The sequence below is a fragment of the Nelumbo nucifera genome, chromosome 2 (assembly GCF_055504915.1).
Source record: "Nelumbo nucifera cultivar China Antique chromosome 2, China Antique-T2T, whole genome shotgun sequence".
Lineage (NCBI taxonomy): Eukaryota > Viridiplantae > Streptophyta > Magnoliopsida > Proteales > Nelumbonaceae > Nelumbo > Nelumbo nucifera.
Genome location: NC_142650.1, coordinates 3,125,464 through 3,144,687, shown reverse-complemented (window position 1 = coordinate 3,144,687; position 19,224 = coordinate 3,125,464). Strand labels below are relative to the sequence as shown.

The 19,224-nt window shown below is 39.4% G+C and overlaps 1 protein-coding gene and 1 pseudogene across 3 annotated transcripts; both read left to right on the top strand.

Annotated features, from left to right (window-relative positions):
- The first annotated feature begins 10,890 nt into the window (after positions 1-10,890).
- Positions 10,891-14,919, top strand: LOC104594972 (heat shock cognate 70 kDa protein 2-like). 3 transcript variants are annotated; one of them, XM_088896977.1, is made up of 3 exons: positions 10,891-11,264; positions 12,075-13,808; positions 14,781-14,919. In XM_088896977.1, exons 1-2 carry the CDS (start codon positions 11,051-11,053, stop codon positions 13,805-13,807), a joined length of 1,947 nt encoding a protein of 648 aa, XP_088753103.1. In that variant the 5' UTR covers positions 10,891-11,050; the 3' UTR covers position 13,808; positions 14,781-14,919. The 3 variants fall into 3 exon arrangements, with proteins under 3 accessions (XP_088753103.1, XP_088753102.1, XP_088753104.1); XM_088896976.1 differs by lacking the exon at positions 14,781-14,919 and having other exon boundaries at positions 10,892-11,264; positions 12,075-14,037; XM_088896978.1 differs by lacking the exons at positions 10,891-11,264; positions 14,781-14,919 and adding an exon at positions 11,797-11,874 and having other exon boundaries at positions 12,075-14,037.
- LOC104594971 (acetylornithine deacetylase pseudogene) lies at positions 14,284-18,877 on the top strand (annotated as a pseudogene).
- Positions 18,878-19,224: the final 347 nt, after the last annotated feature.

The following is a 19,224-nucleotide window of genomic DNA, read 5'->3' as shown; positions in this document are numbered from 1 at the left end:
TTCAAAAACACAATGCAATTCATTTATTAAACAATTTGAAAATCGGGTTTTGATGACCATGTCGTCTATATAACACTCAACCTTATTGCCGATCAACGGCTCAAAGATTCTGTTTACAAGTCTTAGGAAGGTCGCCTCGACATTTTTTAGTCCAAAGGGCATGACCTTGTAACAGTACAATCCTAGTTCGGTTATGAAAGCCATTTTTTCCTCGTCGGCAGGGTCCATCTTGATCTGGTTATATCCTGAGTACGCATCCAGGAAACTCAGCAACTCATGCCCTAAGGTTGCGTTCATTAGACGGTCGATCTTAGGGAGTGGGAAACAATTCTTTAGGCAAGCCTGATTCAGGTCAGTATAATCGACGCACATGCGCCATTTACCGTTGGCCTTTTTTACCATAACGGGGTTAGCTACCTAGCTTGGGTAATGGATCTCCCTAATGAAATTGGCTGCGAGGAGCTTCCCGACCTCCTCGTCGACTATCCTCCAGCTCTCTGGGGCAAGGTTGCGTTTCTTCTATCTAACAGGCATGACTACAGGATCAGTATTTAACTTATGAGTTATTATCTTTGCATCAATACCAGGCATCTCTGCCACAGACCATCCAAATATATCTAAATTTTTAATTAAAAAACTTACCAGCTAAGAATGGAGAGGTTCCTCGGCCGATGCACCGATCTGGAGAGTTCTAGTTGGATCTTCTGTTGAAACAGGGACGTGTATTGTCTCTTCTGTCGGTGTAGCTCGCTCATCGATGTACGATCGCTCTAGCTCGAGGTCATCCGCTACCTTGGCTTTCCCTTTGAGGGCGGCGACGTAGCATTTGCGAGACTCGAGCTGGTCGCCTCGCGCTACCCCGACTCCGAAGTCCATGGGGAACTTCATAGCCAAATAGTAGATGGACACCACTGCGCGAAGTGCATGGGTGATGGGCCGACCTACAATGGCATTGTACGGGGAGGGAGTCACGACCACTAGGAAAGTGTGCTCAAATCTCGCGATGTTAGGCCACGTGCCGACCTCCACAGGTACTGAAATCCGCCCTAGGGGCCTGACTTCTTCTCCGCTGAAGCCTACTAGAGGAGTACTTGTGGGCTTGATGTCGCTTTCTTGGAGTTGCAACTTGTCGAAGGCGTCCTTGAACAAGATGTCAGCCGAGCTCCCTGAATCCACTAGGATGCACTTAACTTCAAAGTCGTTGATCCTCATCTTTATGACTAGCGCGTCATCATGAAGGTATTGAATCCCGCGCGCGTCGTCTTCTGTGAAGAATATGGGATCTTCGAGCCTTGGTCGCTTTGGAGGATTCTATTCTTCTCGTTCTAGTTTGCGAACCAAGGTCTTCCCCACTGCCGAGGTGCAGCCTGCAACAATAGACCCGCCAGTAATCATATGGATTACCCCGCGAATTGGTCACTCATTGGGCAGCTATCTCTACGGCTGTTCACTTTGTTTGTTACTGAACTCAGGAGCATCTCTCCTTTGCTCCCCCTACCGATCTGTCTGATTTTTATTATCTTTTTCTACAAAATTTTTCAAGTATCCGCGACGGATGAGTTCTTCAATCTCGTCGCGGAGGTTTCTACAATTTTCGGTACTATGACCGTGATCTCTATGGAAATGAAAGTATACATTTTTGTTTCTTGTGTTGGGATCTCCCCTCGACCGGGGTGGCCACTTCACATAAGAGGCATCTTTGATCGCCATGAGAATCTCTCTCCGCTTTGCGTTGAGGGGCGTGTAGTTTGTCCTTTCAATCGGAGGAGTTCGGGAACGTTGATCTGACTTGTTCCCTCCCCTAGTTGGTGACTTGCTCTTTCTTCACTTGTTGTCCCCGTTGTTCGAGGTGTCACCTTTTCGTTTCCTCTTCTCCGCTGGATTCTCACTTTTCTGGTTCATCTCCTCTTCTATCCCGATGAACTGATCAACGAGCTTAAGAAACTCGGTGATATCTTTGGGATTGTTGGCTACCATGTGCCACTTGAACTCCTTGTGAGTGATACCTCTCTTCGCTGCCGTGAGTCTTACAGTGGGATCCAGGTCAGGAATTTGTAGACAAGTGTCGCTGAAGTGTTTGATGTAGCTTCGAATCGACTCTCCTTCCCTCTAGACTATGCTAAGGAGGCTTTCCTGTGACCTCGAGCACTTCTTGATGGTGATGAAGTGCGAGGTGAACATCTGCACAAAATGCGCCCAACTCTTGATCGTCCCGGATGCAAGGTTCCTGTACCACGTGTGAGCTACTCCTTTGAAGGTCGTAGAAAAGGCAACACACATGCAAGATTCATCAGCCCCAGCTAGGTGCATCTGGGACTGGAAGGAGTCTACATGATCATTTGGGTTGAATGACCCATCATATTTATCCAGCGGAGGTACTTTGAAGTCCTTCGACATCGGGGTGGCCAGGAGCTCGGAGGACAAAGGAGATGGCATGGAGAGGAGGGGAGCGGTCTTCGTGGTTCCAGAGCTCACCTCCTCTTTACCTTTAGGCTGTTCGGGCTGACCTGGTCCAACGAGCTGGCTTGGAACTATAGCTCGGCATGCCTTACGACGCCGCTTCTACTGCTTCTTTTCTGCATTTGTGCTACTAACTTAAGTGTGATCGGGTGGAGTCCACGGCCAGAACCCCGAACCAATTCCCCACGAACGAACCTTCTTGATGCGACGACCTAGGTGAAACGGCCTTGGCGGGCTAAGTGTCTGCCGATCTGTTGACGTTCTCCGAAGCATGAGGAGTAATCTGTTTGTCCCTCTTGCTGCGAGACGAGACTTGGCTCCCAAGGGGATGTGGAACCTGGGAAGTCTGTCCTCAGCGAGGAGGGGGCGTGTTCTGATGGCGGGATCTGCTTTGCTGTGGGGCCGGATTCCAAGGTGGAACCGGTTGTTGATTCTGCGTGGAGGGAACTGTTGCTGATATTGCTGCTGGTAGAAGTGGTGCAGGACCTGCTGCTGGTACTGCTGGAATTGCTGGACTTGTTGCATTTGAACCTGAATAGTCCGCATGCAGTGTACCGGATCATCAAGCTGATTATGCCCGACTGCAGGGGGGATTACAGAGGGTTCAACAAAGGTTGCACCCACCGTAGGAGGGAGTGGGGCATTCACTGGTGCTATGACCCGAGGTATGTTCAATGTTGGAATCCCATCTGCAGAGAGAGGCACAGTGAACTGTCCGATACACACGGCTGGGACCTGAGGTTTCCCCGCGGAGACGTTCATTTCACCATTCTATCCGGCGTTACTGGAGGATTCCATGGATGCTTTTCGAGGAAAAAGGTTTCTTGTACCATTTCCCACTGACGACGCCAAATGATGTTGCGCAATTTGGCTGCTCCCAGCTGGAGGTGATTTGGCTTCCAGTAGATGACGGGCTTAGTAGATATGCAAAAAGCGAATCAGAGAACCTGGGGTTGCTTACCCGGCGAGGTCGCTCCGATGCTTAAGTTAGTACTTGGTTGCGAGCTGATAGTTTAGAATGCAAGAGAGCTAGTGAGCAGAGATTACGCGTACATTTCACCCCCGGGGGGTGGAGCCTTTATATAGTGGAACATTCGCGGGGCAGTTCCGGGATCCTCGTTACGATGAGGCCCGTTTCCGTGTTAATTGGGGATAATGCTGCCAACTGATAAGATTCATAACTTCCGCCTGAATCGGATAGGGGGGGGATAATGCTAGCTATTACGAGGCGTGATCCCACGAGTCATGGAATCTGGTGGTGAGATCTTCGGGGTTGCCATGCAGTGGTCGGTCAGTTTACCCGAGCTAGTGCCCTCTGGATCCGATCTGGTACGAATGCCGAGGTGCCTTGGGATCGAGGTGGTCCTGATGCGATCGTGCACCGAGGTGAACTCGTCCTAAGGTGGTTCGGTTATTCGAGCCCGATCTGTTACAGATTTGGTGTGTCGAACTGAGCTGTCACCCTACTAGTTTGGTCGTGTCCACGTGTCCCCCTATTACTAGGTCGGGCCAAATCACCCTACATCATATATATATATACCGACAAACTCAGGTCGAGTTGATCGGGTTGGTCGTTTTCATCAGTTTAATGAATAAACCTAACTAAATTTAATTATTGTTATTTTTGTATTATAAAAATTTATTAAAAGTAGTATATAGAATATGAATAATTATTAATTATTTAAGAAGTTGAAAATATAAAACAATTATACACTCTTATGTGTTTCTATTAGGATCATTATTAGAACACACCTTATAGTTTTACATATTTACTTAAACCTACCTTATAGTTTTCATTTTACTAAAGCATCCGATATATTTTACAACTTATTCACTTAATCAACATTTCATTAAGGAGTGTTTGTCTTGCCATTAGGCCATATTTTTTATTTAAAAATACCCTTAACACTTTTTTTCTTGCAAAAAACAAAATTGACCAAATATAGCCAATAGAGTAATTGTCCATCTCTTATTAAAGGCAAAAATGGTATTTTTATTTTTATTTTCTTTTGATTAAATTTTTTTAAATGAACATTAGGGTCAACACTATCATTTTTCACTGTCATCTAATGGAAGACTCATTAAATCCATTGCAAATTATAAGTGGTGTTTTAGTAAAATGCTAACTGTAGGTAGGGCTGTTCATTAGAATGCCCAACCTGACCAAACCGACCAACCTGGACCGACCCAACCCGAGTCGGCCGGGTTTTCATTCGTACTGGTTGGTTTCGGGTTGGGCACATACAAAAACCGATATCTCGGGTCGGTTTCGGTTTTCTTATGTGAAAACCGAAACCAACCCTTCCCGAACCGAACTAGTCTTTCTTCTACTAGTTTGGTAGTTACTACTTCCTAGTTTGAGTAGTTTCCTAATTCCTACTAATCTTCTAGACTTCTACTAGAAATAGAAGGTCCATTAGGCAATTACAATTAGAATTCAATTAATTAGGTATCCTTTTTTAGTTTTTACCTAAATTAGGCAATTACAATTAGAATTCAATTAATTAGGTGTCCTTTTTTAGTTTTTTACCTAGATTAGGCAATTACAATTAGAATTCAATTAATTAGGTGTCCTTTTTTAGTTTTTTACCTAGATTAGGCAATTACAATTAGAATTCAATTAATTAGGTGTCCTTTTTTAGTTTTTTACCTAGATTAGGCAATTACAATTAGAATTCCTACTAGAACTAGAAGGTCCATTAGGCAATTACAATTAGAATTCCTAGTTTCCTACTAGTCTTCTAATTCCACTTTTGTCTTCTCTTAAAATCTTCTATTTTCTAACTTAACTTGGTTGGTCCACCCCCCTCAACTCAAGTCCTCAACTAATTCAGAGTTTATTCGGCTTTGCACAGGAGCAAAACCGAAACCGACCCAACCCGACTCAAACCAACCAGGTCAGTTTGGCCTATCAGTGGGTCGGTTTCGGTTCCCACCTTTGGTAACCCGACTAGGTCGGGTCGGTTGGGAAAATCCCATGAAACCGACCCAACCCGACCCGTGAACACCCCTAACTGTAGGATAGATTTTAGTAAAACCATGAAACTATAAGGGGTATTTTAGTAAATGATTATTTCTATTATTTAGCTTTTGCTTAATATATCACATGCATCACACGGGTCCCATATATATATGTATATATGAGAGAGAGAGAGAGAGAGAGAGAGAGAGAGAGTACACCACATCAAACAAACACTCAATGGCTTCATTCCAATTGTTGTTTTGAGAAATACAAGTTCAAATATGCCCCTACAGAATGTGCCCCAAAAATGTCCCATGGCACATCCCAATCTTGTATTAGGAACAGATCCCAATGACAAGTACAGGAGATGTTCTCAATGCACGATGAGATGTACATGTGGGGCATTTTTTGGACGCATTATGTAGGAGCATATGTGAATTCGATAAATAGTTGTGTACTACACCTCTTTTTCCAATCCTATGTCTAGTACATAATGATTAGAAAAAGGGAGAGATTCATGGGTCAAAAGATTCAACCATGATTAAATGGGAGCTTGAACCATGATAATATAACATATCTATCTATATATATATACCATATGACACATCTATATATATTCAAACGAAGTGATCAAGAAATTTTCTCATTTTTTATTCCATGTCATTTTTGAAACAATCAATGAGATGCACTTTCCCAATAACCTAAATAATCTCTTCTCTTAAAATTTATCCTAAACTACCTCTCCCACTTTCTCCAGAATTATCTCTGATGGAGGGTGATTTGGCCCAACCTCGTAATAAGGGGACGCGTGGACGTGACTCGACATAGGTGACAACTCGGTATAGCCAGCTCGCTACAAAGTAATACTCCACTACCTTGAACTAAAATTCTTCAAGCTAAGATCACCCCGAGCTAAGGGCACCTCGGTACCAGGTCACGACACCAGTACATAGTTCAGTTCGAGGTGTACGAGCCTTAGCTCGGGAACATCAGTTCAAGATAGAAACCAGCTCGGGTATACCAATCTGCCCTCGATACAATCCCGAATGTCACTCCATCGGTCCCCGAATCCCGAGGGATCACGCCTCGTAACAGCTAAGCATTTTCTCCCTGTTCGATCCGGGCGGAAGTGATTAGCCTTATCAACTGATAACGTTATCTCCAGATAACACGGAAATAAATTCTATCATGGCAAAGATCTCGGAACTGCTTTGTAAAGCCAGCGAGGACTCCATTATATAAAGGCCTCCTTCCCGGGGCCCAAGGTACGCGCATTTTACTGGTTACTAGATCTCTTGCTCTCTAATTATTCTTAACTCGCGCATACTGACTTAAGCATTGGAGCGACCTCGCCGAGTAAGCACCCCCGGGTTCTCTGATTCTTTCTGCACAGATTCTCCACATCTGTTGTCTAATGGAAGCTAAGCCACCACCAGCTAGGAGTAGCCAGATTGCGCAACATCAATCTCTAATTCATATTTATCTCCTAAACTATCTCTAATTTAGTAGATAGTGTATCTCATAAATTATCTCTAATTCCTATTTATCCTCTCCCCTACTTTTTATCTATATCTATCTAAGGAAAGTTTGGATTTAAAAATTTAAGAACTACTTAAATATTCCAACAAAATTATATAATAATATTAAAATATTTATTAAAAACACAAAAAATAATTTTATATTCTTACAAAATATATCACGAAATTATGTACTAACAATTTAAATCATGTTTTTTTGGATTATCAATTTAAATGTTTTTCAAATATTTAATAATATGTAATAGCATTAAATAAATAAAATTCAAATAGCAACAAATTTAAATATTTTATAGTTTATTTAAATATTTACATAACTAAATACTTATCATAACTATATTTTAAATAGTTAAAATAACAAAATTATCTAATAAATAACTTTATATTTTTACAAAATATAACACGAAATTATGTACTAACAATTTAAATTATGTTTTTCCAGATCATAAATTTAAATGTTTTTCAAATATTTAATAATATGTAATAGCTTTAAATAAATAAAATTCAAATAACAAAAAATTTTAAATATGTTATAGATTATTTAAATATTTAAACAACTAGATATTTATCATAACTAGATTTTAGATATTTAAAATAACGAAATTATGTAATAAATTTAAAAAAAAAATTATTTAAAGCAAAAAAATAATTATAATATAATATTGAAATTAATAATAATTTAATATTTTTACATAATATTGTAAATAACTAATTTCACTTATATCAAGTAATAAATCGAGAAAATAACTTTCAAAAAAAATATTTATTAATAATAATTTTAAACTCTTATTCTGTATTTATTATACAATTATATACACTAAAATTAATATTTATTGTATTTCATTTATTATTTATTATATTTTTGTGATAAATGTGTTTTCAAAGATTATTTATGAATTTATTTTGTATTGTTATTTAACGAAAAAATATCAATAATAATTGGAGATTAAACTACTATTATTAAATTTGATATTTAATTTATTGTATTTGTTTTATAATTTATTGATTAATATGTATTAGAGATTAAACTATTATTTGAGATTATACTATTTATTGACTAAGTTAATATATTTTTAGTACTTATTGTATTTTTTCATTATCAATATATTTTTAATAATTGTGTATTTTTGCTATAAATTTTCAGTAATTATTGGAGATTAAACTATTGTTGTTTATCAGAGATGTGACTATTAATTTAGCTGAAATTATGAGTGTTCATGAGCTGGTTCGGTTCGGTTGTAGACTATTTGGCCAACCAAATTGACTTGGTCAACTAAAAGTGATTGACCTTTTGTAAAAACTAACCCACTCAAGTTGTATCGTTTGGGTTGATTTTTTGGTTTGGTTAGTCGGTTCAAGAGATTTAAATTTAAAAAATAAATTTAATTTTAAAAATTATAGTGCAATTATTAAAAAATAAATTTAAAAATTAGATTTATGATATAAAACATTTTAGACTAAGAAATATGGAAAATTTCCCACTTTTCCATGTTTAAAATTATATTCAAAATATAATATATATATATATATATCCATGGTTAGGTCATTCGATTTTGTTAGTTTACAAATGGCCAAAGTGAAATTAACCCAACTTGGTCAAATTGGGAAGTTTTTGAACCAAAGCCGACCTAAAATACTAGAGAACTGACCAACTTAGGTCAAGTTGATCGGGTTGGTCGATTTCATCAATTTGATGAATAAACCTAACTGAATTAATGTTATTTTTATATTATAAAAAATTTATTAAAAGTAGTATATAAAATATGAATTATTATTAATTATTTAAAAAGTTAAAAAATATAAAATAATTGTATACTCTTATATGATTCTATTAGGGTCATTTACTAGAACACATCTTATAGTTTTATATATTTACTTAAACCTACCTTATAGATTTCATTTTATTAAAACATCTCATACATTTTACAACTTATTTACTTAATCAACATTTCATTAAGGAGTGTTTGTTTTGCCATTAGGCCTATAATTTTTTATTCTAAAAATACCCTTATCAACTTTTTTTTTTGTACAGAAAATAAAATTAACCAAATATAACCAATAGAGTGGTTGTTCGTGCCTTATAAATCGCAAAAATGATAGTTTTTATTTTTAAATTTTTTGATTTAATTTATTTAAATGAACATTAAGATCAATACTGTCATTTCCACTATTATCTAACGGAAGATTGATTAATTCCCTTGCAAATTATAAGTGGTGTTTTAGTAAAATTTTAACTATAGGATAGATTTTAGTAAATCCATAAAACTATAAAAGGTATTTTAATAAATAACTATTTTTATTATTTAGCTTTCGCTTAATAAATCCCATGTATCGCACGGATCCCCACAAACACTATAAATATATTATACAAATTATAATTAAATGTGATGGATAGATTATTAATTCTTCAATTTGTAAAATAGTTTACTACGGCTTAAACCTCCCAAGTCACATTTTCTTTTTGAAATACATGTAGTGGAGATATCATGGTTACTTGTTGTCAAATTGTTCCCTCGCATTATATTTATGTAGGTCAGGGTTTATGAGAAAAATTGACAATGGACAAAGAATATAAAAGGGGAATGGCTTTGTCCTTTGTCCTTTTTCCTTTTTTTTTTTATGATTTTGAAAATTTCAGTTCACACCCCTTGAATTACCGAAAACATATTTTGATCATTTAACACCTTTTGTCAACTGCATTTACAATCTTCGTCAACTAAAAATTCAAGTGGGTTTTTTCTATAAGTGATAAATACGGGGTTTTGCTACAAATAAAAAATACAAGGGTTATTTGTGACTGACCCTCTAACAAGGGGTTTTTGTAATTTACCAAAAAATTGAAGTGTGAATCGAATACCGTATTTTTTGGTAAATAATACCACCATAATTAACTGATTAAGATGTTCTCAATACGGAATTAGGAATTTAGGATTGTGTGGGAATGGATGGATGTGGAAACAATATGTGGACAGGAGATTCCGAGTGGTTTTTGTAACATCGCCAACTGGATTCGTTGTGTTAGTCTAGTTTTAGTATGAGGGTGTTTGGTTTTGTTATGTTTATTCCTAAATGTTTATTTTGATAATGCCACATAGGTGTTATTGTGTTTTTTGAAACTTCCACAAACGGCCGGCATTTATTCAGTATTATGCTGAAGTAGCATCTAGTTGTTATAAAAGGCTGCAATTATTGTGTTTTTCTGTTTTAGAAACAAATAAAATACAAACCTTTATTCAATAAACATAAATGGAATGTATTTGGTTATGTTTATATTTTTTTATTTATATTTTATTTATTTGCAAAATCCAAAAAATAATAAATAATTATAACATTTATTAATTAGATACCACTACGCAGTACATCAACATACGGATTCAAATTGGACTGGTTCTTATTGGATCCACAAATATTGGGCGGTTGGTGGACCCAGGCCATAGTAACCGGAATTCACATTTACCCGTACAGAAAGCGTCCCAAAAACGTCTTACAAGTTACAGCACAGTCCAACCGTGAATTGGAAACGTCTCGCATGTTTATGTGGGGCGTTTTTATCGGGATCGTAGCTTCGTGTGAAATTCTTCTGGTTCGCATGTTCCCACTTGTGTGAAGACGACTTTTATTGTTTATGGTGCTTTGCAGATGCATAGTCGGCCTTACGTCTCCGCGAGCCCAGCCCAATCAACTGACGGAAAATTAGAATCTAAATGAATAGATATTCTTAAAAATCTTGATGGACGGTTTAGATTTAATTTTTGAAGTTTCATAACATACTATTAAAAGTGGCACGTGGTTTCCCGCGATGGGAGAGAAAATTCTCCAAAACAACTATAGGAACTGAAATATCAGGTTTTCCGCCGAAGTATGGAAGTTTCTTAACCCGTTCGTCGCCTTTGATCGGACGGTTGGAAAGCTATGATTCGAATGTTCTGTAAACCAAGCGCGAAGTATATAAGGTACAGTTTTGGTATCTCCAAACAATTTGTAAACCATAGCACAAGTGATTCTTTCATAATCTCTTTCGGCTTCACACTCGTCCATTGTGCCTTTTTCTTTTCCCTCTTCTGTGATTCATTGATCCACCCAAGCCCGGAAAATGGCCGGAAAAGGTGAAGGTCCAGCGATCGGAATCGATCTTGGAACGACGTACTCATGTGTCGGGGTCTGGCAACACGATCGTGTCGAGATCATTGCCAACGATCAAGGGAATAGGACAACCCCCTCGTATGTTGCATTTACCGATACCGAGCGTTTGATCGGAGATGCGGCGAAGAATCAGGTGGCCATGAACCCTATTAACACTGTATTCGGTAGGTCCCGAACTTTCTCATATCTAATTTTCTAGAGCTAAAATGCCGCAACGTTTTCAATCTCTATGCAGCTTAAAATGCATATCTTTAGGCTCTGCTTGCGTGATTGGAGAATGTTCAACCTGTTCCTTAATCCCTATATACTTTGGATTCACGTTGTTGTTTTCGTCGAGCACTGGAGACACTTCGAGCCCGGATCTCCTGCATGCAAAAAAACTCTGCAAACATAGTATCCAGCCGCATATTGGGAATATCTTCTGTACATGTGTGTTAAATTAATCCGGAAATCTTCCTAATGTGCGGCTGGATTCTCATGCTTTCGCAGTGTATGCGGAGTTTTTGCTTGCAGAGAATCCCGTCGCACGCACTTACGCTTATCATGTATTGAACATGAAATGTATTTAATGGGATAATTTAGAATTCCTATTTTTGGACTTCTTTGTACGTTTTTGGCTTTTAGATCTGAATTGTTAGGCCTCGAATTTCGTTTTCCGCTGTGAATGCCCTTTTGAATTTATGTGTATTATTTTGCTTGTAGATCAGAATTGTTAGGTACTTAGGTCTCAAATTTCGTTTTCGGACGTGAATGTCTTTTGCTAACTCTTGTAAGGTATATTTCTTAACGGGCCTTATCCTATTGCTTATAATGTTTTTAGGGGTTTCTAGTTTGATATTTTTGGTTATGTTACTCAATTAGTCGATAAGAGTGTTCCTGATATCTTTTCACTCCGATTTATTGGTTAACTTCTCTTGTTTTCTATAGATGTAAATTTCCTGTTTTTTATTTCAAAATTCAATTCCCTGTTGTAGATGCGAAGCGTTTGATTGGAAGGAGATTCTCTGATGCTTCCGTTCAGAGCGATATTAAGTTGTGGCCCTTCAAGGTTATTGCTGGCCCTGGTGACAAGCCCATGATTATGGTTTCCTATAAGGGTGAGGAGAAGCAGTTTGCAGCCGAGGAGATCTCATCCATGGTCCTCATGAAGATGCGCGAGATTGCCGAGGCCTACCTTGGATCAACCGTGAAGAACGCTGTTGTCACAGTTCCTGCCTACTTTAACGACTCTCAGCGCCAGGCCACGAAGGATGCCGGCGTTATCGCTGGTCTCAATGTCATGCGTATCATCAATGAGCCTACGGCTGCAGCCATTGCTTACGGTCTTGACAAGAAAGCTGGCAGTGTTGGCGAGAAGAACGTCCTCATTTTTGACCTTGGTGGTGGAACCTTCGATGTCTCCCTTCTTACCATTGAAGAGGGTATCTTTGAGGTGAAAGCCACTGCAGGAGATACTCACCTCGGAGGCGAGGACTTTGACAACCGAATGGTGAACCACTTCGTTCAGGAGTTCAAGAGGAAGCACAAGAAGGACATCAGTGGAAACCCTAGAGCTCTGAGGAGGCTCAGGACATCATGTGAGAGGGCAAAGAGGACTCTCTCGTCCACTGCCCAGACCACCATTGAGATTGATTCTTTGTATGAGGGTATCGACTTCTACTCTACAATCACCCGTGCCAGATTTGAGGAGCTCAACATGGATCTCTTCAGAAAGTGTATGGAGCCCGTTGAGAAGTGTTTGAGGGATGCTAAGATGGACAAGAGCAGCGTTCACGATGTTGTCCTTGTTGGTGGATCTACTAGGATTCCTAAGGTCCAGCAATTGTTGCAGGACTTTTTTAACGGGAAGGAGCTATGCAAGAGCATCAATCCAGATGAGGCCGTTGCTTATGGTGCTGCTGTCCAGGCAGCCATCCTGAGTGGAGAGGGCAATGAGAAGGTTCAGGATCTTCTCCTTCTCGATGTTACTCCTCTATCTCTTGGTCTGGAGACGGCTGGAGGTGTCATGACTGTTTTGATTCCTAGGAACACCACCATTCCTACCAAGAAGGAACAGGTGTTCTCTACTTACTCCGACAACCAGCCTGGAGTGTTGATCCAAGTTTATGAGGGAGAGAGAACGAGAACCAGGGACAACAATTTGTTGGGTAAGTTTGAGCTCTCCGGCATCCCACCTGCTCCCAGGGGTGTTCCTCAAATCACAGTGTGTTTTGACATTGATGCAAATGGTATTTTGAACGTCTCCGCGGAGGACAAAACCACTGGGCAGAAGAACAAGATCACTATTACCAACGACAAGGGTAGATTGTCTAAGGAGGAGATCGAGAAAATGGTGCAAGATGCGGAGAAGTACAAGTCTGAGGACGAGGAGCACAAGAAGAAAGTGGAGTCGAAGAACGCGTTGGAGAATTATGCATACAACATGAGGAACACCGTGAGGGACGAGAAGATTGCCTCCAAGCTTGCTGCAGCAGACAAGAAGAAGATAGAGGATGCCATCGAGCAAGCTATCCAATGGCTGGACAGCAACCAGCTCGCCGAGGCCGACGAATTCGATGACAAGATGAAGGAGCTTGAGAGCATCTGTAACCCCATCATCGCCAAGATGTACCAGGGTGCTGGTGGTGACATGGGCGGAGGTATGAGCGATGATGGGCCTTCGGCTGGTGGAAGTGGTGCTGGGCCCAAGATCGAGGAAGTCGACTAAGGTGGTCGACTATTATTTCCAGTTTTGCGTAGCCTTTTTTTGCGTCCCTCCTCATACTTAGTTATATACTTCCCTTCTTTATATTTAGTTTTGAAAATACTCCATTATGCATTTTTGGCTTTTTGATTTTTCAATTTCAAATGTTCTGATTGCTAAACCAGTAGGGCTGGTCTACTTAAATTTGCTGATATTTTTTCAAATTTCAATTTCAATTTCAATTGTTCACTTCCCTTGTGAGCTGTGGCATTGGTGGTTTGAAGTTATAGCAGCACCATGTTTTATGTGGATCTTTGCTGCAAACGGATTGAATGAATTTCGTCGTTAACCCAAAACCAATGTTCGGGGAAAGAAATTTATACTGATCAACTTTTAAGCAACTTTCCAACTAATGGTATGTTTGGTTGTTGTGACGGGATGAGATAATATGAATATTTGCATAAGATTCCTATTTTCTGTCGTTTGTTTTAGTCGAAACAATGGAATGGGATGAGAACTTACATTCCAAAACTATAGATGCTGGTTCTCGCCAGATAGGTGTAACCCTGCTGAGAAATGAAAACGATAAGTCTGCGAGACAAATGTCGAAGGTGACACCTCCTTTCACCTCCAACCACTGTCGACATCTCCATTCACATGGTCTTACAATCAAATCTCCAACCACTGTTTTCTTCACCTTTAACGAATCTAAGACCTCTATTCTCCATCTCTGATTCACGTTTTTTAGCCATTTTGTATTTTTTCCTTGAAAATTCATTATTTTATATCTTCCAAGTCGAGCTTCAGACCTTATTGTGTGCGGTTTCTCTCCGGTAATTTTTTTTTTTGTATTTTCTCTAAAACTTCGGTGCTTTTCTTTGCATCCCTGACTTCTTAGCCTTCCTTTTGAGAGCCAAATGTTGGTAGATCTGCTTAAACTTCTGTTCTCATCGTTGCAGATCTAACAAGTTTGTAATTTTTTTTTCATGATATGCAGTTTTAAACCTTGCTAAACTTTTGTCATCATCATTGATAATGATTGAAGGGGAATATAGGAGCCAACCATGGGTGTTCATGTTCCACTGTTGTTAATGGTTGAAGGGGAATGAAATCAAGTATCTTGCAAAATTTTCTCAACAATCAAACACTGGAAAACAAATTTTGCAGAATAATTGGTCTCAACAACCAAACATAAGATGCCAAAATGAGAAATAAAATTTCCTTTGTTATCTCATTCCTTCTCATCCCACTATTTCTTGGCAACCAAACAGACTGTAAGAAAATTGGAAGCATCTGCCTTCTGGTTCCTGCATTACTTGATTTTACCGAAGGGAGGTTGCTTTCAATGCCATTACAGAACACAAAGTATGCAATGGAATGAGGTGGCATCTATTGCTTTACAAGGCAGAAATAGAGAACCTTTAGGCAATGTTTGGTTTGAAGGAAAAGAAGAAAAAGATAGGGAAGCTTATACAAGGTTTGTAAAGGTTTTCCTACCTTTCCCTTCTTTTCCCTATCTTCCTTCAAACCAAACACTGCCTTAAAGATTAAAAAATGGGTTAATAGCTAGATAAGGACAACTTTTGGGCCCTAATATCAATAAAAGTAATATTTATAATAAAATTTAAAAAATAAGTTAATTTTTTAAAAATAATATCAATTAAGGACAAAAATGATGTTCATCTTCTCCTTCTTGTAATCTATTTATCAGCGTTGCAGTCTATCGCCGCCCGCCACCGCCTCCGGCAACCTTCGGCAATGGCTCTGCCTACCTCTGCCTCCTCCACCTCTACCTCTGCCCAACTTTGCCACCTCCGCCCATCTCGTTTCCAAACACTGCCGCTTTAAGGATCTTAAGAAGAGGAAGAAGAACCTAACAATAAGGTCTATTGTTCTGGAATATTTTGTTCTCAAGTGATCTTATTTAGCAAAAGCAGCTGTTCCCATGAGAAAACACATTGTCTTTTGGAGTACAGGATGGTCTGTGCCACGGGAGAATTCACTAGCACCTGCAGTAGTTGTTGTTGGTTCAGTTTCTCCAACCCACCAAGCTCCAAACTAACATTTCCTAGTAGCACCTCCCACTCGATGCTCGATTGACATGGCATGGTTTGCAGTGCTCTAAGTTGCGCCTTCAGGAATTCTATGTACTTGTACGCCTCTTCCAGCAACGTCGCCATGCTCATCTTCTTGTCCCATGGCATCAGCTTCTACAGGCACCTCGTCCTATCGCCGATCTTCTTCTGCTGTTGCATAGCCAATGTGCTCATGTGCACTACAACCGATGACAGAGGGCTTCGATTTGGCGCCTGTAGCCAAGCAACGAATCTAAGGTTCGGTAACGCGAAGTTTCTCACTATAGCTTCCAGTGTGTAAGAGTCGGTTGATGACGACGATTGGAGATTTACCTAAAGAGAAGATTCGACGATGGCAAGCTTGTTTTGCTGCATATGAGAACTAGTCGAAATTCCCGGATCCTTAGAAGCTTGTTCGATAGAATGGAGCTCCGGTAACCGATGAAATCTCCAATCGCAAAGAGGTAGAGTCTGATCGAAGCTTTCTGATATGAAGCTGCACATTTCGATGGGATTCATCAGTTGCTCATCGAATGGCTCGGGTTTGGGGAGTATTATCTTCTGCGAGTTGATGAAGCTGATAGAGCATTTCGGTGGTTGATCTCCGTCTACATCACAATCAATGATATTTTTGTTCCGAGGAGGCGCGAGAGAGTCATTGAAGAAGCTGAAAGCCACAGGATCTGACACCGAAATTAGTGGAATTCCGATATCAAATGGAGTAATTTCTTGATTTATGCCAGATGCAGTGAGGAAATGGAAACCCGCCGCCCCTAGGATGTTGAGGTTGAAGAAACCATCTTCATTTCCCGGTCCAGTGAAGCGGTAGGCAAAAGAAGGCCAGATGCTTAGCAACAAAGTTTGATGAAATATCTCTCTCCATGTTCCTTGTTCACACTTCACACAGACAACAAAACCGAAAATATAGAAACCTTGGGAAATAAAATGAAGAGATGAACAAGGGATATCTCCTTACTACTTCCAATCGTATTCACTATTGAGATTTAAAGAGAGCGGAGTACAAGGAGGTTTCTTTGACGAGTCTTCTCCGGCAACGCTGCTGGAGGCGTTGCCGAAGGTTGGTGACGGCGGACAGTGGTGTTAATGAATAAATTGGAAGAGGAATAAAATAAACAGTGTTTTTGCCCTCAACTTAATTGATATTATTTTTAAAAAATTAACCTATTTTTTAAATTTTATTAAAAGTATTATATATTAGGGCCCAAAAGTTGCCCTTATCTCCTATTAATCTAAAGATAGTGAAAGTGACTGATGCTTGATGGAATAGACCAGACCAGACTACCATTGGGTTAGAGCGAAGAAAAATAACTAATTTGATTAGAATTAATTGGATTTAATTTGAATCGGATTGGAATAAAATCCTAGTTCCTTGGTGTTCAGTCATTTTCTTTTTTCTTGAGTAGGATTTTCTATGTTCTTATAATTCTTCCCGCTGCTAAGCATTTTGAGGAACCACTTCTGCTGTTTAGTTGCTTACTATCAAAAAAGCCCAGAATGTACTGGGAACTGGGAGGTTTCTGGATGGTATATAGGAAAGGTGCTTAGTTGCTTACTATCAATAAAAGCCCAGAATGTAGTGGGGTCTTCCATTGTGAAGGATGTACTGGGTCAACTCGACAAGGATGCGTTTATTTCTCTTTTCTCTAAGCTCATCCGAGACGCCAAATACGTTCAGAGCAAACTATCAGAAATTCAGAACTGAGCCCAGAAGAGGATAGAGTAGTCAGACACGTCTTGGATGGACTCCTTAATGGTACCAGTACCACCACTGGTGGAGGACCTTTGTCCTTTGATGCTAAGGTCTTTAGGGCAGAGGTAACGTTATGGTCGAGTACCCGGGGAGTGGGGACTGCTCTCGGAAAGATCCTCTCGTTTGTGGGTTGTCACATGGACGTTGTCACGGCCAATCCGAATGAATGGGATTTTGATCCTCTTTTTCTCTGAGCATCGACGGAGTTGAACTCCGAGGTCGTGGAACAACCGATAGTTTGGGGCATGCATGCAGCACTAGTAACTGAACTCATGATAATGCTGGGCAAGACAAAACCTGAATTGGAAGTAATGAAGTCAACTGTGGTGGCTGTCTTTATGGAAAATGAAGAGAACTCATCATCAATTTTGGGGGTGGGACTGTGGGAGTTCAGTTGATGCTCTTGTAGAAGATGGGTTGCGCTTAATAATTAAGCTTAAGTAAGGTCCTCTGTTTTTGATCGATACCGCAGATAATGAACCTTGCATTGGTGTTCGTGGTATGGTATCCTGAAAACTTAAAGCTAAAGGTAGGGGTGTTTATGGATCGGTTTTGGATTGGACTTCCTCCAAATCAAAATCAATTTGGATGGATTGGACATATTTAGATGGATTGAATGGACCGATATGACATATTGGATTGGATATGGTCCGTTCATAATGAATTTATATTGGATTGGGCCAATATCTGGTCCATTGATAGAAGATAAGAACATAGATATTAATGGATCAGGTTTGAATTGAAACCAATTTAAATTAATAGGAATTTCAACAGACTAGATAGTCTTTGAACTGGTCCAAAATAATCCAAAATATTCATTGGATTAAACTGGATTAGGTCCATTTGTAATGAATTCACATTGAACTAAATCAGATTGGACCAAATCCAATTCAATTGGCACCCATAACAACAGGTAAGCTTTTCCATAGTGGTCTGGCTCACAATCACAAGGCTATAAATCCTTTGGAGCTAGCCATGGAATTGAAGCACTTAGGAGATTCAGATGCGGTTCTATAATAGAGGCTTCCTCCGCATCCCAAGGAACAGATTTATGGATTTGCTTGCAACACTTTCAACCATGAAACCATCTCAATGGTGCTATTCTGGAGGAGGTGTGAATCAGATTCCATTTGATTGTATTATTTCAGGGGTTGTGAGATTAACTCCTTGGTAGATGTGATTATAAAGGTGCAGGGATATGTGTGCCAACATTATGACCTGTCGCAAAATATATGTTCCCCGAAGTGAACCTCCTCAGGGGAAGATTTACATTCAGTTTTCAGGGTTTATTTGGTTTGCAGAAATAGGGGTCTGGAATTAGAATTGGAATGGACTGTTTGATTGGACGAAATCAGAATCTCATTCTTATTCATGCTAGAATGACATTCTCCCATTAAGGGAATGATCATTCCCTGCCCCTCCCTTGAGAATGAAATCCCATTTCTACTAATTTTAATTTTTTTTTTCATTTTTGTCTGAACTAAATAAACTAGGGAAATGAATCATTCCAATTTCAATTTCAATTTCGACTACAAACCAAACAAACCCTCAGTTTTGATGAGGATATAACGTCTGGAGTTGCCTGTAATTATTCT